General features: G+C 43.5%; 1 protein-coding gene across 18 annotated transcripts in view; it reads left to right on the top strand.

The window, feature by feature from the left end:
• Positions 1-24,448, top strand: part of DLG1 (discs large MAGUK scaffold protein 1) — a 283,639-nt gene that overhangs the window by 172,017 nt on the left and 87,174 nt on the right. For all 18 annotated transcript variants that reach the window (XM_068281144.1, XM_068281133.1, XM_068281132.1 and 15 more), the window contains 3 exons: positions 13,645-13,789; positions 17,068-17,197; positions 19,840-19,996. In XM_068281144.1, the coding sequence (XP_068137245.1) occupies positions 13,645-13,789; positions 17,068-17,197; positions 19,840-19,996 (432 nt within the window). The remainder of the gene's footprint in view (positions 1-13,644; positions 13,790-17,067; positions 17,198-19,839; positions 19,997-24,448) is intronic.

Raw genomic sequence — 24,448 nt, 5'->3', positions numbered from 1 at the left:
CCCGTGTAGTTCTAGGATGCTTTTTCACCTTTCTCAGAACCATTGACACCCCACGAGGTGAGATCTTGCGTGGAGCCCCAGAGCGAGGTCGATTGATGCTCATTTTGTGCTCCTTCCATTTTCGAACAATCGCACCAACAGTTGTCACCTTCTCTCCCAGCTTCTTGCTAATGGTTTTGTAGCCCATTCCAGCCTTGTGCAGGTCTACAATTTTGTCTCTGACATCCTTGGACAGCTCTTTGGTCTTTCCCATGTTGGAGAGTTTGGAGTCTGCTTGATTGATTGATTCTGTGGACAGGTGTCTATTATACAGGTGACTCGTTAAGACAGGTGTCCTTAATGAGGGTGACTAATTGAGTAGAAGTGTCTAACCACTCTGTGGGAGCCAGAACTCTTAATGGTTGGTAGGGGTTCAAAAACTTATTTCACTCAATGAAATACAAATTAGTTGCTATCTTTTATTTAAGGTTATTTTTTCGATTTTCCTTTTGATGTGCTATCTGCCACTGTTAAAATAAACCTACCATTGAAATGATACTGTTCTGAGACTTTTCATTTCTTTGTCATTGGACAAACTTACAAAATCAGTGAGGGGTCAAATAATTATTTCCTCCACTGTATATATATATATATATATATATATAGAGAGAGAGAGAGAGAGAGAGAGAGATATAGATATCTCAATGATTTTTTTTGTTGTTGTTGTTTTCTGAATGGTTATTCTTCTTTTGCCTTACAAACATTTTTCCAGCTGCATTTACTAAATGCAACTGCAGAGTGTGTCTGCCAAGCAGCACAAAGTGATTAGTTGAAAGTTGATGATTCTTTTCTGTGCCCACTGTAAGTAAAGATGTCAATACTTCTAGCGATTTTGGCAGCTGATTTAACCGAGACCGAGCTCTCTCTGATCAGATCTGATTGGAGAGAGATCTGTGGCCGTCATAAATTGCAGGCTGATTTTGGCCAATTTGACCGATTTTTGCTTGAAATCTTTTGGCAATCGGCCTAGTGATGCTGCCTTGTGGTTGCACATGTATTGCATGTGGGTGGTACCAATTTTTATATGATTCGATTATAATCATCAAATTGGATGGTAGATTGGCCGTCAAGTCGCCTGATGTATGGCTACGTTAACGAAATTGTGTGCAATTCCATTTTAACTTGCTCAGATTGCTTAGTTTGTCAGCTATCTGTTGTAAGTCACTGTAATGTGCCTTTCCTTTTAATCCTACTTAAATTCTTATTCAAGAACAATGAGATTAATTCTCCTGTAAGGATTCCACACTGTAAACCCTCAGTGATGGGCACATATCTTGATTAGTGTTTGTCTCCTTAAGCTTGTGGTAATATGTACTCAGTACATGTGACAGATGTCTTTAGCATATTTTAGGTGTTCCTAGAAGGCTATCTGTACCATATAAACCAGCAATCATGTTTCTGCAGAGAAGAGTAAGGGCTCGTTTCCACTATCGCGAATCTGCATGCGTCCAACGCATGCAGATTCGCACATGTAATGCAAGTGGATGGGCCTGTTTCCACTGTAGCGTTGTTGAGGTGCGTTTTTTTCAGCGGTAAAAAAACGCACAAAAGAGCCAACGAATTCGCCTGCGAGTGGAATGCATGCGAATCGCCGCTAATGTATTTAATAGTAAAAACGCATGCGTTTGTTACATGCGTTTTTACCAGCGATTTCGCGTGCGATTTCGCACCTTTTTCAATTTTATTTTGCCCTGGCAGTGTCATGGTTAATTTCGCATGGCACCCTGCCATGCGAAATCGCACGCGAAATCGCGGGTAAAACGCATGCGGAAACGCATCCGCATGCGTTTTTACAAGCGTCGGAATGCCGGCGAAATCGCGTCGCAACAGTGGAAACAAGCCCTAAATGTATTCATTTAGGTGCTGGAGGGCACACGTTTCTTCCCTTGCACCAATCAGTGCTACCTTTGTAGTAACGGAGAGAGCACACATGCATGACAAGGCGCAACTGCAAGGACACAATATTTACTCCTGGTGGCTGTACAACCAGAAATCAGAATGGAAGGGTTTCATCCTGGCAGCTGAAGTAGATGAACCTGATTCCGGAGTATGTTAAAACCCTTGATTACCCACCTAGGTTTTTCATGTTCATTAAAGTTGAATAGGGGTTTGTGCCATTAATCGGACAATTTTATACATGAAACCACTATTCCAGAGTATGTCTCCTTTGAAAAGTTAGTCATGTGACCCAGAAACCCCTCTTATTATAAACCTTTTTTTTATCTTGCATTGACTGGTTGAATCTGGCTTTTTTCTTTTGCAAATGTCAGATATTAGCCTTCTGTCCTAATATATAATTACCAGCATCAACTACCTATCGCTGTTGGAGTTTTCTGGCAGGTGTAACACTCTTATCCAATGTACATATACATGTATTGGAACCTGGGGAAGGGGCGTACCTATAACATAGACAACAGGAGATTTTGGTGCGGGGGGAAAGCTGATAAATGGCACTCTGCTCCTGCACTATTCCTGGCCGCGTTAATTACTATTCACCCTCCAGGCCGCCATGGATATTGGGGGAAAGTCATCATTGGTTTTCCAGCTATTGTTGGAGTGCGCATTAGTGTTTGCAGTGATTTGTGCTCAGTCTTCTAACATCATCCAAATCATTCACTAAGCGCTGCTATAGCCATAATTCCTATTATGGTTTATGGTGGCGCCGCCTGCGCCCAAATCTCCTGCACTGTTTTTACAGAACTTGGGGAAAGGTCGCATCAGTGAGGTGGCTCCTTTATTGGTCTTCCAGCTAGTTCACTTTAACTATCCCATAATTTGCATAAAATTAACTTAAATTTGTATGGACCTGAAACTAGCATCTCATGGATCATCTTTAACCACTTGCCGACCGCCCACAGCCGATGGGCGGTGGCAAGTACTGGGCCTAAATGACCGCAATACGCCCATCGGCAGCGGGTGTGGTCATGCGCTGATCGCGTCACGCGATCAGGCGCCAGAGACAGGCTCCGCCCCCTTGCGCAGTAACCCGCCGGCCATTCGGAAGTGCCGGCGGGTTACTAGCGTCCAGATCGCCGCATACCAAGTGTATAATACGCTTTGTATTGTATACAAAGCGTATTATACAGGCTGCCTCCTGCCCTGGTGGTCCCAGTGTCCGAGGACCACCAGGGCAGGCTGCAGCCACCCTAGTCTGCACCCAAACACACTGATCTGCCCCCTGATCGCCCACAGCACCCCTCAGACCCCCCCCCCCTTCCCACCCCCCAGTCCACTGTTTGCACCCAATCACTCCCCTAATCACCAATCAATCACTCCCTGTCACTATCTGTCGACGCTATTTTTTTTTATTCCCTAAACTGCCCCCTGGGGACTCCTGATCACCCCCCCCCCTCAGAGTCTCCCCAGACCCCCCCCCCCCTGTGTACTGAATGCATCTATCCCCCCTGTATTAACCCACTGATCACCTGTCAATCACCCATCAATCACCCCCTGTCACTGCCACCCATCAATCAGCCCATAACCTGCCCCTTGCGGGCAATCTGATAACCCACACCATCAGATCGCCCTCAGACCCGACGTCCGATCACCTCCCAAGTGCATGGTTTACATCTGTTCTCTCCTCTAAACACCCACTAATTACCCATCAATCACCCCCTGTCACTGCTACCCATCAGATTAGACCCCTATCTGCCCCTAGGGCACCCAATCACCCGCCCACACCCTCAGAACGCCCTCAGACCCCAGCCCTGATAACCTCACCAGTGCATTGCTTGCATCTATTCCCCCCTCTAATCACACCTTGAGACACCCATCAATCACCTCCTGTCACCCCCTAGCACACCTACCCATCAGATCAGGCCCTAATTTGCCCCGTGTGGGCTCCTGATCACTCGGCCAAACCCTCAGGCCCCCTTCCGATCAAACCCCCAGTGCATTGATTGCATCTATTTTCCCCTCTAACCACCCCCTGAGACACCCATCAATCACCACCTCCTGTCACCCCCCCCCCCCTAGCACTCCTATCAATCAGATCAGGCCCAATAAAACCTGTCATCTAAGAGGCAACCCTGCTTATGACCGGTTCCACAAAATTCGCCCCCTCATTGACCACCTGTCATCAAAATTTGCAGATGCTTATACCCCTAAACAGTCATTTTCAGACATTTGGTTTCCAGACTACTCACGGTTTTGGGCCCGTAAAATGCCAGGGCAGTATAGGAACCCCACAAGTGACCCCTTTTTAGAAAAGACACCCCAAGGTATTCTCTTAGGTGTATGATGAGTTCATAGAAGATTTTATTTTTTGTCAAACGTTAGCGGAAATTGATTTTTATTGTTTTTTTTCACAAAGTGTCATTTTTCACTAACTTGTGACAAAAAATAAAATCTTCTATGAACTCACCATATACCTAACTGAATACCTTGGTGTGTCTTCTTTCTAAAATGGGGTCATTTGTGAGGTTCCTATACTGCCCTGGCATTTTAGGGGCCCTAAACCGTGAGGAGTAGTCTAGAAAACAAATGCCTCAAAATGACCTGTGAATAGGACGTTGGGCCCCTTAGCGCACCTAGGCTGCAAAAAAGTGTCACACGTGGTATTGCCATACTCAGGAGAAGTAGTATAATGTGTTTTGGGGTGTATTTTTACACATACCTATGCTGGGTGGGAGAAATATCTCTGTAAATGGACAATTGTGTGTAAAAAAAATACAAAAAAATACAAAAAAATCTCATTTACAGAGATATTTCTCCCACCCAGCATGGGTATGTGTAAAAATACACCCCAAAACACATTATACTACTTCTCCTGAGTACGGCAATACCACATGTGTGGCACTTTTTTGCAGCCTAACTGCGCTAAGGGCCCCAAAGTCCAATGAGCACCTTTAGGCTTTACAGGGGTGCTTACAATTAGGCACCCCCCAAAATGCCGGGACAGTAAACACACCCCACAAATGACCCCATTTTGTAAAGTAGACACTTCAAGGTATTCAGAGAGGGGCATAGTGAGTCTGTGGAAGATTTCATTTTTTTTTTTGTCACAAGTTAGCAGAAATGGAAACTTTTTTTTTTTTTTTTGTCACAGTGTCATTTTCCACTAACTTGTGACAAAAAATAAAATCTTCTATGAACTCACCATGCCTCTCGGTGAATACTTTGGGATGTCTTCTTTCCAAAATGGGGTCATTTGGGGGGTATTTATACTATCCTGGAATTTTAGCACCTCATGAAACATGACAGGTGCTCAGAAGAGTCAGAGATGCTTCAAAATGGGAAAATTCACTTTTGGCACCATAGTTTGTAAACGCTATAACTTTTACCCAAACCAATAAATATACACTGAATGGATTGATGGCAGTCTCACACTTAGCCTCCACCACAGTTATGTTACCATACTCCTATTTTGCCATGTGCTTTTGCAATCACTTTTAACAGTACTCTGCCGTGGTGGGACTAGCTACACCCCAGTATCCTCTGACTGATTGCCAGCACTGGGGGGGGGTTCAGCAAAGACCTCGCACCTTACAGCAACGTACTTTTATTTCTTTCTTGCATATATATGTGTATCAGTACTAAAGTGAGACTGACAGTTATGATACTTGTGTCAAGTCTCTCCCAATACTTGTATATATGTTATTTGGAGACCTGTTGATCACTGGTTTACAAGACTACAATCCAGCTGATTGACCAGTGACTCCTTACGTCACTTATTTTGTACATATAGGTTAGGTCCTTTGTTGGGACATAGTTTGTGAATATAATAAAAACTAAAACTCGCAGCAGCAATCAAATAGCACCAAAAGAAAGCTGTATTAGTGACAAGAAATGGAGGTAAAATTCATTTAGGTGGTAGGTTGTATGACCGAGCAATAAACCGTGAAAGCTGCAGTGGTCAGAATGGAGAAAAAGGCTCTGGTCCTTAACCTCCTTGGCGGTAACCCCGTGTGTGACACCGGGGTAAGCCGCCGGAGGATGCTGCTCAGGCCCTGCTGGGGCGATTTACATATTTTTTTTTTTTGCTACACGCAGCTAGCACTTTGCTAGCTGCGTGTGCATGACTATCGCCGCCGATTCGCCGCTATCCGCCGCGCTGCCAATCCGTGCCAGGCAGCGCTGAGGGGTGGATCGGAACAACCGCTGACATCGGTGGCATCCTCGTGATCGTCGCCATGGCGACGGGGAAGCCCATACAGGGAATCCCGTTCCCTGCAGGGTAAAAGCGCCGGTGGCGATCGGAGGGGTGGGAGGGATAGCGAAGGGAGAGGGGAAGCATGAAACTAGTGCTAGGCTAGCTACATGCTTTAAAAAAAAATTTTTTAAAGTGCTGCGCTGCCCCCCTGGCGGATTTATTGTACCGCCAGGGAGGGTAAGGGGCGAAAAGACTGTGGTCCTCAAGTGGTTAACAATTAATGAGAACTGGTTTTGGAAGCAAACATATTTTTTCCTTTTTGAGGGGGGGGGGGGGGGGTTATAATAAATACATTAGAGAGGCTGTGGAACGTGCTACATTGTTCATTACCCATTGAAAAAAAAGGTTAAACTCAAAGTTGTAGCTGCAGTGCTGGCCACTAGAGTTGGTCAATGATATGCTCATAAGATGTTAATATAATGCTTGTGTGCAACCTATATGCAACTTGACATTGGGCAAATCAAATTGTCTGGACTGATTGATCCAGTTCTAAGCGACATACAGTTTCTGTGACATTTGCATGCAATCTGGAATTATTAGCACCCCATTAGCCATGCAACTGGTCACAAAGCGTTGATCCTCTCTCAGGAGGAGGTGTAGGCAGGGTCAAGTTTTCACATCAGTGTTGAGTCTCCAGCTCGTCTGCAGCTCTATGCACTGTGCACAGATCTCTGGTCATGTGATGGACTTTTCCAAAGGAAAGTTTGAAAATGTGAAAATTGTGTGAGCAATAATATATTCTTCTATTTACATTTTACTCGCAATGAATAGTTTGGGAGGGTGAACTCCAGTCCTCCAAAACACACAGCCTCTGGCCTAGCACTCTAACAGTCAAAGCAATGCTATATTTCCTCTGTTCCATTGCAGATGTAAGTGGCAGCATAATGGAGCCAAGAATTTCGTTTTGTAATTCAGGAAAAAAAAATTTCTTTATATGTAACATCCAGCTTCCTGAACCACAAGGGGCAGCTGATGGCAGAATGTTGTTTTCCTCAGCACTGTTGGTCTAAAGTAGTTCAAGGTCAGGTGAAGAGAGCGAGCGTCTATGGAATGTCATTTGGAGCCTTTCTCAGATGAAAGCACTTGTATCTTGTGAGTAGATATTGTTATGCATTTCTAGTTTTGTGTTTATTTAAGTGATAGAGTAGCCAGTTTATTGAATTTGCAGAGTCAAAAACTCTGATGCCATAGATTGCTGCCTTACACAGATAATTTTTTATTTTTTATTAGTAGACTTATTTCAAAGACTCAAATGCTTATGCATTGTCTCTTTAATGTGAACTGCCAATTAGTAGACTGGCACCCCTCCAATATGTACTGAACTCAGCTGCTCAACTGATGCAGCTTTCTTCTCCCTCCACCTCTGCTACTTTCTGTCTAGCTCTTCATATATAAGATATTTCTTATGAGCCTCACTCTTCTTTTGGAATCCCCTTACAAAGGCATCTGTCACTCTGCAACCTGTGCTCCCTCAAAACTCACTTTTTCTTGCATACGCTATAACCTAGGCCTTTACCCTTCAAGCTCTAGCTACTCATGTTCCTTGTTAAATATAATCTTAAAAAAAACACTGGGACAGATTTATCAAAGCAATTATGACTTACTTCCTTCTTATTTCCCACCTATTTCATCACTGTTGTGTTGTAACAGTAAATTCTCTACTTACAAAATAAGACTTTTGTACTAGTTATGCATGAATTTTTAGAAAGGTTGTACTGGTAGAACACTGCTAAATCAGTGCCAATCGGTCACAGAAAGAAGTGGGAGATGCCACTTGTAAAACTCATGCAAAGCTGCTACACTGCTGGATGATCTGTGTCCACTTGTGCTGTATGTGGTTTTTTTTATTACCCACATAACTGAATGAAAGGTATCTTTCGCACACAGAACTATACGGTGAGATTTTTAAATATGAAGAGGGATTATCAAGACTGACAACAATTAAAGAGAACCCGAGGTGGGTCTGTGAAATATTAGGACACAGAGGCACCTTCTGTATACAATGACAGACTCTGTGTTCTTCCAGTGTGTCTCCAGGCTCCCCCCGAGTAAGCTTCCGCCAATCGGCTTACGGAGGCAGAGAGGGAAGGGACACAGGCAGGGAGCCACGCTATACAGGAGACGGGGGAGCGGCAGTGACTGACAGTCAAAGGTAAATAACAGACTAGCAACAATCTGCATGTCGCTAGCCTGGTGCTTTTTTTAAATGGGGGACAGCAGAGCCCGGGGGAGCCTGGAGACACACTGTAAGGACACAGAGGCTGGGTATTGTATACAGAACGTGCCTCTGTGTCCTAATATGATTTTACAAACCTACCTCAGGTTCACTTTATGTCCATTCTACCCTAAGAAGTGGTCTGACTGATGCGGATTTCAAAATACTATCATGAGTGTCTCTTTTTTTTTTTTCCCTGTGTTAAAGCTGCTATAGTACATCTACATCACTCAGAGTATCCTCTCGCCGTCTACACCAATTCTGAATGTGAAATTGCACCTTCTTAAAACGTTCTGCATTTGGCCCATTGTCTCTAGGTATACATATTGGATGCCATCTAAATTTGTCACCTAAGTTTTTCTCCTTAGAAATAATTTTTAATCTTCAGTTTAAAGTAAGTTTTTAAACACTCTACAAGTGCTGTCAAAATTATTCTGCATACTTTCTTTCTTATTGGTGGCTTAAAAGGCATTTTATTGATAGGATGTAAAAATATCACCTAGAAGAGAATTTGGAGAAGTGAATGGGATGGGCAAAATGTATACTACTCCCCCTTGTTTCCTCCTTTTCCTAAAGCTTGGGCAGGGCTCTTTCTCTTTTGTATAATGGAATTTGCTATAAATTTTTTTTTTTTTTGTTTTTTTATCATGTTACATTTGTCTCTGTAATCAGGTCCGGTTCTCTCATGAAGGAAGGTGAAACACTTGCATCAGGCGCAGACATTACAGGGGAAGCAAGTTTGTACTGTGTGTTTACATTTACAGCATGCAGTCACAGTAGGAGGAGAAGCAAGAGGAGAGCAAGCAAGGTGAAGATGTCAAAAACCTGAGCGGTTTTTGCCTTTTTCATGATTGCTAACTCAGTAAAGGACCAGCCTTTAAAGTGTTACTATCATATAAATCCGGCATAGCAGGGTCTAAACCCTCTATAACAGTAATTATAGATTGACGGCATACCTTGAAATGAATCAGAGCACTCAGTATATGATTTTATATAAAAATTGTATTCGCTTATCCTACAGCATATATACAAAATATGAACAGTTCCAAGTAGTGTTTCCTTCTAACAGTATTTAGTCTCATCAAGGCTTTAGAGCCAAGCAATCATCAATCTTCTAAGCACATTCAAAAAAGAGTATAACAGTTGTGTTATGGAGAATAAGATCAAAAGTAGTCTCAGCTGTATCAATAGCTGTGTATCTAGTAGCTATGTAGTAATCTTCTTAAAGAAATGGCATACCAAATAGCTTCTAAAAAAAAACTTCTTGCTAACATCTTAACAGAACTTAATGCTGAAAAATTAATAAAGTAAATCACCAGAATATTAAGCATAATACCCCTTCAGTCATCTCTTCAGCATCTAGAATCATGTGTGGGAAGGTAGCTTCTGCCTCGTGTCTTCTCAGATTGGTAGACTAGTGCAATGCAATATGGCTGCCTAATCTGGAATTTTCGTGCGTCAATGCTTTATCATGTTTTGAATACATAACTCATAATATTATTGTTTATAAATTCCTTATTTACCTTATCTTGTGAGAATTAACGTCATTTGGAGTGTTTACAAATTCTGACATGATGATATCAGGTCATATTTGACATCTTTAATTAAACATTGACGTCACCAGCCATGTTGTCTGCTGGTTGACTTATTTGCCCCAGACATTGGGACTTTCAAACATTAAACAATGTCATTCATGACGCATTTCTGATAATGTGTTCTTCTGCTAATTAGTTTGAAATGTGTCCTTTTCCAGACATAAGATTGGTCAGGTTGACCCTAAAGGTGGCCACTAACGGTCCAATTTCTAGCGAAAAATCGTTAGAGCGATCAGAAATTCTGATCATATGAAATTCATTCGGGCGACATTTTTTTTCACTCGTTCATAATCGATTGTGTCCTCCAATAGAGATTTACAACCAATCCGATCAGAATTTCTGATCGCTCGAACGATTTTTCGCTAGAAATTGGACCGTTAGTGGCCAGCTTAAGGCTCAACACACTCCATACAATCTTAGTTGTTCAATCTTGCCACTTTCATGTAGTATAAGAGCTTATCCAATTAATCATTCAAGGTATTTTCAATCTGTTAGCCCTTATACTACATAGATTTGGTGAATCTGTACAACCAAGATTGTATGGTGTGTGTTGAGCTTAAAGCCGCCTCTACACAGTACAATTTTCCATTAGATAGACAGATCTATTAAATAGATTGGATAAGTTGCATCATGTGTAGACGTCCAAATTGTTTCAGATCAATTTTGTGATTAGATTTTGCTTTGATAAGTACCCAAAATCTGTTGCAAAATCTAACGCAATACGATTAGACTGGTTGGAAATTATATAATCGATCCGTCTAATGGAAAATTGTACCGTTTAGATGAGGCTTAACAGACCTGTAGGAGTCTTCAGCAATTTAAGGCTTATTGAAACATACAGGGCTTCTACTATACTTATTTAATATAAAGCGTATTATATAATTCTTCTTAAAACAATTAATCATATAAGATATAATTGCATATTAAAACGTAATAATTTAAAATCCTGTTCTATAAATTTGTCTCTTAGAAGTACATTTAATAATTAACACCGGAAGAGATCACCATTTAATAATTTTTAAATAATTGGGAAAACACCTTATTGTTTTACATAGTTGATGAATTTTCCCAAAACATATCATGTAGTATCAGTGTTCAGCTAGCTGAGACGTCCTTCAAGCAAGAAGAACATATAACCAATCTTCCAGAACTAAAACAATCTTATGAAAGTTTTACTGTCTCATCTATCACTGGCAAAATCCAGCTTTTAAATGTATTTCAAAGTATTAAATTATATTTTATGTAATTATAAGGGTTAACAATAATTAATAATAATAATCCGAACATTTGTATAGCGCTTTTCTCCTGTCGGACTCAAAGCGCTCAAGAGCTGCGGCCACTGGGATGCGCTCAAGAGGCCACCCTGCAGTGTTAGGGAGACTTGCCTTGAACTCCTTACTGAATAGGGACTGACTTAGCCATGATTCAAACCCTGGTCGCCCTTGTCAGTGGCGGTGCCCTTAACCAGTAGACTACCCACTATTAGGACTGTATTGATTATTCATATTTTTATGTAATAACTGTGTGTATACACACACACGCACACACCTACTCAGTTATTTTATATATATATAAATATAAATATATATATATATATATATATATACATATATATATATATATATATATATATATATATATATATATATATATATATATATATATATATATATATAATTGCTGCAGACAGTAGTGTGACTTTTAAACTTGTTTCCAGTCTTCACATACTGTGCTGTCTCTAACCTTGACATTTGAAAGATGGTTGTAACATAAACAAACAATGTTTTAGCTGCTAAACTAAAATAATCTAATTATGAGTTTCACTGCCTGGAGATGTCCCAGAGCAATATTTAAAAAAAATACCCCATTTTTACAGTTTACAATAAAGATTTGCATAGAACATTAAAACTTAAAACATAAACATATGACAGCTTTTCCTGCTTAATTAAACTGCTAGAATTCTGACAAAGAGGTCATCATTGGGTAAAAGCAGCTTGTTGTGCGTGTGTGTGAGGAGGCAGGAGGCGTACAAGAGAGTTCGCAGCCGGGAGACTTTGCCGCAGCATACAGCCGGTATGGCTTATCCTGCTACTGCACAAGTTCCCGTCAAAGTTAAATACTATTCCCCTCTAGGTCCACGTGGATAGTGGGGAATGAAATAATTATAGTATTTTATATGTAACTTCAGCTCAGTCTTCTGACGGCGCTGAAGGAACTCACTGTGCGCCGCTATAGCCGTAATTCCTATTACGGTCTATTGTGGCGTCTGCTGCGCTTAAGTCTCCTGCGCTTAAGTCTCCTGCGCTGAATTGCCAGTTTTCGGGAAGGAGAGCAGCAGTGTTTAATTGGACTTGGACAGCAGAAGTGAGGAGGTGGCACTGCTGTCCTGATAAATGGAGGATGGCGACTGGCTGAGGATGAGCAGTTTGTCAGACTCGCAGCCAGCCAGTCAGCGTGTTATTGTGTTTAGCTGTTGCATGTCATGTCTCAAGTTGTTGCATATGCTCCCTTGCTGACTGAGAACATTGAATGAAGCACAGCAAATTGTTGGGTGCTGTGCGATCATTCCAAATTAGGGGGCCGCATCCCCCACATGTTTGCCTAAGGCAGCAAAAAGTCTAGAATCGTCCCTGACTGTAATTACCAGCACTGTGGAGTCACAGCCGGGGAGTTTGAGTCTGAGCAATTTTGGGTACCTTGAGTCTGAGTCGGGGGGGGGGGGGGGGGGGGGGCTGGGGGAATGCAGAGACTCTGACTCCTAATAAATTTAAACTATAGTTAAAACTGAGAAAATATGATGAAACACTCTATTTCTCCGGTAATAATCATAAATTACATATAACCATAAGGTAATAGCAGTGCTTAGCCCACAAAAATGAAAGAAACCAATAAAGAAACAAGTTATTTGTGCTTCTGCAGTAAAGCAGCCACTATATTTTTATACATATCTGATTGTGACTGTGTATCTGATGTGTACACAGGGATCTTTTATATATATTACCATCTCTGCTGCTGTAAAAATAAAGCCTGATTGTAGTTGTCACTAATATGGGTGGTCAATGAGATGCAAATAATTCTGGGTTGATTCAAGTTTATGCAAATTTATGCACAGTTTTCTTATGAAATCAATTAATTTGATATGTTAATTTTGGGGTTGGGGACTTCAAGTTAAGTTACACAGTAGTACATATGCAATCCCCACAGAGCTGTTGTGAATCCACTGAGAATGTTGTGCACATTGAACAAAGAGATGGGGTCTATCACCTGTAAACCTGGTTCGGATCGTATGTGAAATTGAGGAAGAATCCCCTCATTCTCCTAAAGAGTACCTGCACATCACTTTTAAACCTTGTACACCCACCTACCTAAAGTCAGCCGAGGCGGCCAATATGACTGCCTCAGCCGATAGGCGAGTGAACCGAGGCTCCCGACAAGCGACGGCCACTCAGCAAGCGATCCACCTGGTGGATCAACTTGGCTGAGTAGCGGACAACTTCTTTGAAGACACTGCTCCCCTGCCCGCCGCATGACGTCACACATGCACCACCGCTCCATCATCCCTCCGCCCCTCACACAGCAACAGAACGCATTGTCACCTACACTCAAATGTAAATTTCTGTTTTTCCCTCTTTCCATATCCCCAGGTAAACACAGTATGTTTGGAAGATGTCTCTCATGAAGAAGCGGTTACTGCACTGAAAAACACATCAGATTTTGTATATCTTAAAGTGGCAAAACCTACCACCATGTTTATGAATGATAGTTATGCTCCACCAGATATCACAAACTGTAAGTTGTCTGATACTTCTAAGGACTTTCTAATATATTGGCATCCAAACATGACCTGCTTTGTGATTAAGATGATTGTAACCATGTTGGTATACTTATTGCATCAAAAAAGGTTAAATACTGTATGTTGTATTTGTTACTTCCACTTTCAGTAATCACTTCCCAGATGTGAATTTGTACTGGATATTTGGACATGTACATTATACTACATTTTCTCCAGAATGACTGACCAAGGGGCGTTGTTACACAGAATGACTGACCACGGGGCCGTGCTACCTAGAATGACTGACCATGGGGCGTTGCTATACAGAATGACTGACCACAGCATTGCAACACAGAATGACTGACCAAGGGTTCTTGGTACACAGAATGACAGACCACGGGTTCTTGGTACACAGAATGACAGACCACGGGGCCTTGCTACACAGAATGACGGACCACGAGGCCTTGCTACACAGAATGACGGACCACGAGGCCTTGCTACACAGAATGACGAACCACGGGGCCTTGCTGCACAGAATGACGAACCACGGGGCCTTGCTGCACAGAATGACGGACCACGGGGCCTTGCTGCACAGAATGACGGACCACGGGGCCTTGCTGCACAGAATGACGGACCACGGGGCCTTGCTGCACAGAATGACGGACCACGGGGCCTTGCTGCACAGAATGACGGACCACGGGGCCTTGCTGCACAGAATGACGGACCACGGGGCCTTGCTGCACAGAATGACGGACCACGGGGCCTTGCTGCACAGAATGACGGACCACGGGGCCTTGCTGCACAGAATGACGGACCACGGGGCCTTGCTGCACAGAATGACGGACCACGGGGCCTTGCTGCACAGAATGACGGACCACGGGGCCTTGCTGCACAGAATGACGGACCACGGGGCCTTGCTGCACAGAATGACGGACCACGGGGCCTTGCTGCACAGAATGACGGACCACGGGGCCTTGCTGCACAGAATGACGGACCACGGGGCCTTGCTGCACAGAATGACGGACCACGGGGCCTTGCTGCACAGAATGACGGACCACGGGGCCTTGCTGCACAGAATGACGGACCACGGGGCCTTGCTGCACAGAATGACGGACCACGGGGCCTTGCTGCACAGAATGACGGACCACGGGGCCTTGCTGCACAGAATGACGGACCACGGGGCCTTGCTGCACAGAATGACGGACCACGGGGCCTTGCTGCACAGAATGACGGACCACGGGGCCTTGCTGCACAGAATGACGGACCACGGGGCCTTGCTGCACAGAATGACGGACCACGGGGCCTTGCTGCACAGAATGACGGACCACGGGGCCTTGCTGCACAGAATGACGGACCACGGGGCCTTGCTGCACAGAATGACGGACCACGGGGCCTTGCTGCACAGAATGACGGACCACGGGGCCTTGCTGCACAGAATGACGGACCACGGGGCCTTGCTGCACAGAATGACGGACCACGGGGCCTTGCTGCACAGAATGACGGACCACGGGGCCTTGCTGCACAGAATGACGGACCACGGGGCCTTGCTGCACAGAATGACGGACCACGGGGCCTTGCTGCACAGAATGACGGACCACGGGGCCTTGCTGCACAGAATGACGGACCACGGGGCCTTGCTACACAGAATGACGGACCACGGGGTCTTGCTACACAGAATGGTTGACCATCTTTGGTTGGTTCATTTAGGGAGGGTTTGTCGATGCCTGCCATTAAATGGGTCCTGTAGAGGAGGGATATGAAGGCTGCCATTCATTTCCTTTTCAACAATGCTAATTCTCTGGCTGTTCTGTTGATCGTGTGCATTGAATACTTTTAAGTCATAAACCCTGAACAATTATGCAGATTAGGTGTTCTTGCTAAAGTTTCATATTATAATTTCATACGAATTTCACATACAGATTTCAGACACCACTAAAGCTAAACATCTGTGTAATGATTGGGAGGAGAGGGCTTAGAGGGACTGTTTACTACAAAAAAGTCATGGTATTTCTCTAGAATCCCTAATCTCCTCCCCCTCCCCCACAGTGTATCTTTTGCTGATAACCTCATGCATGCACATGTGGGGTATTTCGTGTCTGCCATGTGGAATCCACGTAGCTGAGACACAAATTATCCCACCTGTGCATATGTTATCCTCTAAACATGCACTCTTGGTGGTCCATGAGGACAGGTTTGGGAAACTGCTTTTCACGTTTGTATGTGCCATTCAACAGCAACTTACTGTATGTGCTATTCAACAGCAACTTAAAGTGAATGTAAAAAGAATTGATATTTACCAGGGGCATTCTCCAGCCCACTTCAAGACGTGAGCTCCCTCGGCGTCTCTCCAGGCCACTCGGTTCTTCTGCTTGCTGGTAACTTGCCTCAGTCATGCCGGCTGGCTGTGCACACTCCCCCATTGCTCTCTTGTGAACTGGAGTGTTCTGCACCTGCGAGTGTACTAATACACGGGCGCAGAACGCAAGCATCAATCCTTTTACTTCATTGGTCTCAGGTACATTTTAAAGATTCCTTCCTTACTTTTTTCCCCCGTGACAAATAAGTGCGATTCTCCATTGACTTTCATCAGTCAATGTGCAGCACACGCTTTTTCTCACATTTGTAATTCGCAAGCGAATTTTAAGAAGTGTGAACCCTGCCTAAGGACTACTTTACAGTGCTCAGGTGCGTTGCAGAATAATTCTGCATGTCCTCATGCTGTCCATACAATTCTGTAGGCCTGTTCACAGGCCTATAGTTGTAACTGATTGTGTTATTCAAACTCCCTGCATGCAGGCACTGGCCTCAATTCACGGAGCATTATCAAACGTTTATCAAACACTTTATCAAACGTTTGATAATTTACCTCATGGGTAAAATCTCATTTTGAATTCACTAAGGTGTTATATATTTGTTGAACGTTTTATCGGTAAAACATTCGATAAATATATAACACCTTAGTGAATTTAAAATGAGATTTTACCTATGAGGTAAATTATCAAACGTTTGATAAAGTGTTTGATAAACGTTTGATAAAGCTCCGTGAATTGAGGCCTATGCATTAGTCTCTGTCCAGTCTCCATTGCAGTTCACACTCTGTGAACCTATCCTTAGGGTGGATACTCTTTTATGTGCCGGGCAACGATGGCAAGTGGAATAGGCGTAGTTTTTACCTACAATAGTTTTGTCTTGTTTTTCAACATCTTTTTGCTTCTGGTTACCTTGTAGATAGCTGTCCAGAAACACCATATCTAATCTCTTGTGAGTTCATACTTTTCTGTTTCATTTATTATAGCATATTCTCCGCAAGTTGATAACCATATCAGTTCACCTAGTTTTCTTGGGCATCCTTTACCTCCGTCCCCAAGCAGATACTCCCCTGTACCAAAAGAAATGATTGGAGAGGATGATGATGATTTAACACGGTAAGAGTAATGTCCTGCTTCATTATTCATGTTTTGTGTGTTCATGCCTATTCAAACTTACTTTATGCTACTTTTATCTAAGGCCCTATTTGGGTATCACTGAGGTAGTAATATTCTCAGTGTATTAATATTTTCAGAGTACTAGTAAAATCGTACACATATCTGACCATCCTCTGATCAAATTCAGTTTAAAAAGATGTTTTAACTGGTTCACGTTCCACGTTTTTGTTTTTTTTTACCCCTTAGGGAACCAGACAGTTTGACACTTGTTTCCCAAATCTATTTTATAGTCATTTTCTAGGGAAAAATTAGAAATACCAGTTTTTTTTTATTTTTTTTTACTTTTCACATGACACAAACCACAGTTATAAAAAGCATAAAAATGAATTATTTAGCCCTTCCCTAATAAAACAATACCCCTAGCTAAGTACGTGGTGGACAGTTATCCACAGCATGGCGATTGTTCACTAAAGAGACAGTTCGCGGGGCCACAGTGCTGTACAGATACAGTGCTAGGCAACGGCAGAGCAAATGTGTCCTGCCTTCTAACAATGTGCTCTAATGCACTATTTAGTGGCAATATTGCACTGCAGAGACAGCGAACGGCAATATTACTGGTACTAGAGCACCACGGGTTTTGCTTTGGTGACGTGCGTGCTAAAGTTAGCACATACTGTACCTGTAAAGCATATGTACAGTTACCAGGGCTTTATGCACATTTCATATTGATCACGTGCTCAAGTAGTACCTTTTTTCAGGCCTCGAAATGTTTGTCTTTAGAGATGATCAATTAGATGCTAATTTTAGATTTGCATGCAGATTGGAATTGGACCAGTCCAAATCAGTTGCTGTTGCGATTTCCAAGCTGCATACAATTTGCATCAAATTTGCATGTGGCTTAGACTAGCATGCCATTCACCACCTCTATTGATCATGTGGCCTGTGAACGTTTTCCAGAACTCCATAAGATCAGTATTCCTAGGAACATTGCTGATTACCCCCCCCCCCCCCCCCCCCCCCCCCGTTAGATTTCCATAGAAATGAATAAAAATAAATCAGAAAAAGTGATCGAAAAATCGAACGAAATTCAGATCGGACATGTTGGAAATCAGTCTAGCAGGTAACTCTGCCAGAAAATTGTATGGTGTGGACCTAGCATTAGGGCATATTAAGGGAGGTAAAGCCAGCTCAAGGTCATCCTTTCGCTTAAAGGATACATCCGCGGACCTAAAAAATAAAAAGAATCCGCTTGCCTCGGGCTTCCTCCAGCCCCTGCCAGCCGGTCCTGTGCCCATGCTGCAGCTCCGCTCCACAGTGGTGTTCCGGGGTCCCTTCTGGGGAAAAAATGCTGACTGCGCATGCGCGAGCGGCTCTGAATCGCGCTGACGTCACCCGGGCTGCGCAGAACAACAACAACGTCAGTGCGACTCAATGAGCTGCACAGTGGAATGCAAGAAGATGGAGGTAGATGCCGACCTGGTGAGTTCGGCCTTGGCATCGGGGGGAACTGGGAGCCAACGGAGCTGTGTAAGAGAGCACAGGTTGGTTGTCAGGGGCTGGAGGAAGCACGAGGTAAGTGGATTTCTTTTTCCTTTTTTTTTTCCTCGGACCTTCCCTTTAAAAAACATTGCGCTAGCAATTGAAGATGCAGGTAAATTAGGAAGGGAATGGGAGAATGATTCTCTGGTGTGATGTCAGAGAGCAGATGAGAAATCTGCAGGTTAGTGTGGCTAATCTTGCACTCTACTCTGCATACACTACAAAAGGTTGAGTCTGTTATCTTTTAACTATATGCAGGTTCACCTTGCATTGACATGTCTTTTTGGCTTTTGGTGTTATACCATAGGACTTCAACTCTCTCCAACAGGACACATTTATTTATGGTGTACAAAATAGTCAAGTGCATCCATCTAGCAATGAGTTGTTGGAGGATTTTCATGTGCAGTTCAGCATGTTCCAGCAATATACTGTAATTGGAATACACACTGTACAGTCCTCTTAGATTTGGAGGCTTCTGTAATTCTTAGAATGGGAACAAATTTGATCTAAATCAAAATTGTGGATCTGTTATAGCTGTGAGGCCCCTTTTCCATGGGAGACTATTGGCGGGGAATCCCTGCCTGTAAGCTGATCCCCTTATATCGCTCGGTATGGGCGCTTGAAAGGCAGTTTACCTGTGGAGTTGCATCTGAGCACTGCCAATCTCAATGTGACCTGTCCCTTATTTTTTGCCACAGTGTGTCAAATGGTACTCGGTAGCATCAAAATTGCAGCCTGAAGGCGCTAGAAGCTGGGTGGCTGAACTGCTCGACAAGTGGGCAGTTCAGCCTCCTGTGGGATAGAGGCCTAAAAGCCAATAAGTTAATTAAACTTGAGGAAAAGCTCCAAGGGTCTGAGCAGGTAGACTCTTATTGGTCCTCCTTTATACTTTTCCATCATCTGAGTCTTTACTCTTTTTATATTGGTTATTGCAAAAGACTAAGGGAGCTTAACAAATCTAAAAACAGATGTTCAGTTTTTGAAGAGTTCCCATCCTTAGCCCATTCTGTGTTGCCATTTCCACATAATGCACCTTACTTTAATTTGTTTTCCACTTTCTTTTCAGAAATAAATGCGCTAATTATTTTATAATATTCTTACAGTGAACCAAGAAAGATTACACTACATCGAGGGACCACTGGGCTTGGCTTCAACATTGTTGGTGGTGAAGATGGTGAAGGAATCTTTATTTCCTTCATCCTTGCTGGAGGCCCTGCTGATTTAAGTGGAGAGCTCAGAAAAGGAGATCGGATAATTTCTGTATGTATCATGAATGAGTATTTCCTTCATCTTTGTGGCATAACTCTTTGTAGTAATACTGCATGTTTTGTTTTGTAAACTATCTTAGCCTACACGGTTTTTGATTAGAGATGGCCCGAATCCTCGATTTTCGGTTTGCGAACGTGAACTTCCGCAAAAGTTTGGTTTGCGCGAACTTTTGCGAACCGCAATAGACTTCAATGGGGAGGCGAACTTTTAAAACTAGAAACACTTATGCTGGCCACAAAAGTGATAGAAAAGATGTTTCACGGGGTCTAACATCTGAGTTTTTGCATGGATGAGTGGGATAAACGCCCCTAACCACCTTGCGGTGGGAGTCCCCCAATGCTCGGTCCTTGGCCCCCTACTGTTCTCCCTATACATATATCCTCCATTGGCAAGTTTATCTCCTCCATAAGTTTAAACGATCATCTGTATGCAGATGACACCCAGATCTACCTCCACACCCCTGACATCCACCTGATCTTCAAGAAGGCCCTCAAAACTCACCTTTTCACTCTGGTCTACCACCCCTCATAAGTGAACTCTGGTCCCTATCTTTCGTGTCCCTACCTCTCTCTAGATTGTAAAGCGAAGTACACACGGGGGACAATTGTAGCTGTCGCTAGCACACTGGAGCGTGTGCGCGACAGCTCAGTGACAGCTCGTCGCCAAGTCCCTCTGCATCCACACGGCAGCAGAGGGATTAGCGATGCGGCGGAAGCTGTCGCTGAGGTTCCTCCCCCCCGCCGGAAGCTCCGTGTGCTGTGTGTGGGTTGCTGTCGCTAGCCCGCATACACATGCGGGACTAGCGACAGTTCCGGCGAAGTTGCGGCGACAGCTGTAGCCGGCGATTGAACATGTCAATCGCCTGGCGGCAGCTCCGGCAGGGGCGACGGTTTGGGGCGCGCGCGTCATACACACGGGCGACCTGTCGCCGCAACATGCGCGTGCCACGTGGTTGCGGCGACGGCCGTACCCCGTGTGTATGAGCCTTAAGCCTTCGGGCAGGGTCCTCCTCCTTTTGTGTCCTACCTGATCACGCACCCCTTTACTGTGTGCACCCATGCTATGTATTTGAGTGAACTCAACTTGCCTAATTTCCATGCTCCCATCCAGTGACTAAGCATTACCTTGTACTCCATACTTTGCTGCGTGATCTGGTTTTTCTTGTTTCTTGCATTGTTGTATTGCTGTATGTCACCCCTAAATATTGTCTGTAACCTAAACTAATGTCCAGTGTTACGCAATATGTTGGCGCTTTATAAATAAATAAATAGCTGACCTCTGTTGGTCAGATTTAGGCCTCCTTTCCATGAACTGTTGAACTGTGTGCTCAGCAAGCAGTTACCAGGCAGAAGTAAGAAGTTATCCTTCAGCAACGATCAGTTACTAGGCAGCCGTGAGCAGTTGAGAGTGTTTGAGAGGCATTTCACTGCCTATCAGCGGTCCGTGGAAAGGAGGCCTTATGGTTCATACACACTTGAGATAAAAGTCTTTGGAAAAGGCAAGATCACAGACCAATTTTACCCCATTCCATGTAGTATGAGAGCCATACTCTACACAGTCTATTCTATGGAGCTGCACTCCCCATCAAATAAAATCTTTGCAGGATGCTGCACACACAGATGCCCATACACACTCAAAAGATCATTATCTGCAAAAGATCTGTTCCTGCAAAAGATCCATTCCTGCAAAATGCATTCATAGTCTATGAGATCTGCAGATCATCATACACACCTTGTTTAACAGACTTCATCTGCATATCTGGCAATCATCTGCAGATCTGAAAATCCATCCTGGTGGATCTGATCTGCAGATGATCTGCAGATGATTGTCTGTTAAACCAAGTGTGTATGAGGATCTGCAGATATCATAGACTATGAATGCATTTTGCAGGAATGGATCTTTTGCAGGAACAGATCTTTTGCAGATAATGATCTTTTGAGTGTGTACGGACATCTTTGGGCGCTAGTCTACTTTAGGGGACCCACCGCAAATCCCCATAGACACTTTCAGCTGGGCTGCAAAACGGAACAAATGGCTTCTGTTTGCTTGTTGAAACCCCCACAAGCCTTATATCCCCGGGTAGCTACGCATGTCCTCTAACGAATTTTGCGGGTTTCGGTAAAAAAAAAAGAAGTTTGAACTGACTGTGTTAGGAGCCGCGGAATGACCGCAATTTCGGGTCCGTCGGCCATCTTGGTTCTGCTCTGCAGGTCGTTTCTTCCTCCTCATTGGAGGGATTGTTAGGTGGGGGGCGTGCCAGCTAACAAACCCTCCAATGAGGAGGAAGAAAGAGACCTGCACAGCAGAATTAAAAAGTATGAGTTACAACAGCAACAAAAAATAACATCTGTAAAGTGCACTGGCTTTGACCTATTCTAATAGTAGATTGGGTGTGCCTCCTGCTATGCACAGTCAATCAATTATTCAATTCAGTGAAAGCGTTACTCAGTCCACACTAATGCAGTTACTCATTGTAGAATGTCTTTGTTTACTTCTGGTGTATCTTGATAGGAAGAAGCCTCCACCACACCCATTCAAACACCACCACTCACCAAATAGTTAGACTACCAGGACATAATCGCACCTTGGGGATATTCTCACGTCTCCCCGACCCATATGACCAATGCCATTCTGAGCCAATGGTTCTGTCCTTCTAGGTTAACCAGCAGGCTCTCATCCACGATATTAAAGGGGCACTACAGCGAAAAACTGTAAAATTTAAAATTTGTGCAATCATATACAAATAGGAAGTACATTTTTTACAAAGTAAAATGACACATAAATTACTTTTCTCTTACTGTCACTTACAGTAGGTAGTAGTAATCTGACAGAAGTTACAAGTTTTGGACTACTCCGTCTCTTTATAGGGGATTATCAGGGTTATATTTATTTTCAAAAGCACTTAGTGAATGGCAGTTGCTCTATCCAAATGTGTAGCGAGCAGGGAAGCTGGCCAGCATCTTTGTACAAATCCTTTTTCGGGAATATCTTTATAAAGAATAAAAGCCTTGCTGAAAATCCCCTATGAAGAGATGGACTAGCCCAAAACCTGTCACTTCTGTCAGATTTCTACTGCCTACTGTAAGTGACAGCAACGTAGGATAAAAGTAATTTATGGCTCATTTTGCTCTGGAAAAAAATGTACTTCTTATTTGTATGATTGCACATATTTTAAATTTTACAGTTTTTCGCTGAAGTGCCCCTTTAAAGAGAACCCGAGGTGTGTTTAAAGAATGTTATCTGCATACAGAGGCTAGATCTGCCTATCCAGCCCAGCCTCTGTTGCTATCCCAAACCCCAATAAGGTCCCCCTGCACCCTGCAATCCCTCATAAATCACAGCCATGCTGTGAGGCTGTATTTACATCTGTAGTGTCAGTCTCAGCTGCTCCCCCGCCTCCTGCATAGCTCCGGTCCCTGCCCCCGTCCCTTCCCTCCAATCAGCGGGGAGGGAAGGGATGCAGGCGGGGACTGGAGTTCTGCAGGAGGCGGGGAGAGCAGCAGACTGACACTATAGAGATAAACACAGCCAGCTCTGACAAGCTGTTTGTCAGCAGCACGGCTGTGATTTATGAGGGATTGCAGAGTGCAGGGGGACCTTAGAGGGGTTTGGGATAGCAACAGAGGCTGGGCTGTATAGGCAGATCCAGCCTCTGTATGCAGATAATATTCTTCAAACCCACCTCGGGTTCTCTTTAAGCATCAAACAGTAATACCCACTCCAATTATTTATATTATATTTATACACACTTCATTTGTTAACGTCTCATAAGTCTGCTCATAGTGTGATACTGTTTTAACGTCTCATAAGTCTGCTCATAGTGTGATACTGTTTTAATAACTACTGTATTTTTTTGGACTATGAGTTACTTTTTCTCCCTCAAAAGTGGGGAGAAAAAGTCACTGCATCTTAGTCCGAATGCAGGTTATTCCTGACTTGTGAACGCCTGCCAATACGAGCCTCCAACCAGCAATGTCTGGTACTCCTTGTACTGTGGCCATGCAGAGGAGGGCACGGGGACACAAAGGGGCATAGAGGACACAAGGGGGGCACAAAGGGGCATAGAGGAGGACACAAGGACAGAGGAGGACATAGGGAGAAATAAGAGGTACAAGGGGGCATGTGGTACAAAGGGGGAATAATCCCTTTACCATGGATGCACCAGGTTTAGTATATACAGGATCTTCTAAAAAAAATTAGCATATTGTGATAAAGTTCATTATTTTCTGTAATGTACTGATAAACATTAGACTTTCATATATTTTAGATTCAAATACACACAACTGAAGTAGTTGTTTTGTTTTAAAAACCCTTTTCTTTTATTGATTGGATAAAATATGCTAATTTTTTGAGATAGGAATTTTGGGTTTTCATGAGCTGTATGCCAAAATCATCAATATTAAAACAATAAAAGGCTTGCACTACTTCAGTTGTGTGTATTTG

This window comes from Hyperolius riggenbachi, chromosome 4, assembly GCF_040937935.1.
Source record: "Hyperolius riggenbachi isolate aHypRig1 chromosome 4, aHypRig1.pri, whole genome shotgun sequence".
NCBI lineage: Eukaryota > Metazoa > Chordata > Amphibia > Anura > Hyperoliidae > Hyperolius > Hyperolius riggenbachi.
This window is presented reverse-complemented; position numbering and strand designations above follow the sequence as displayed.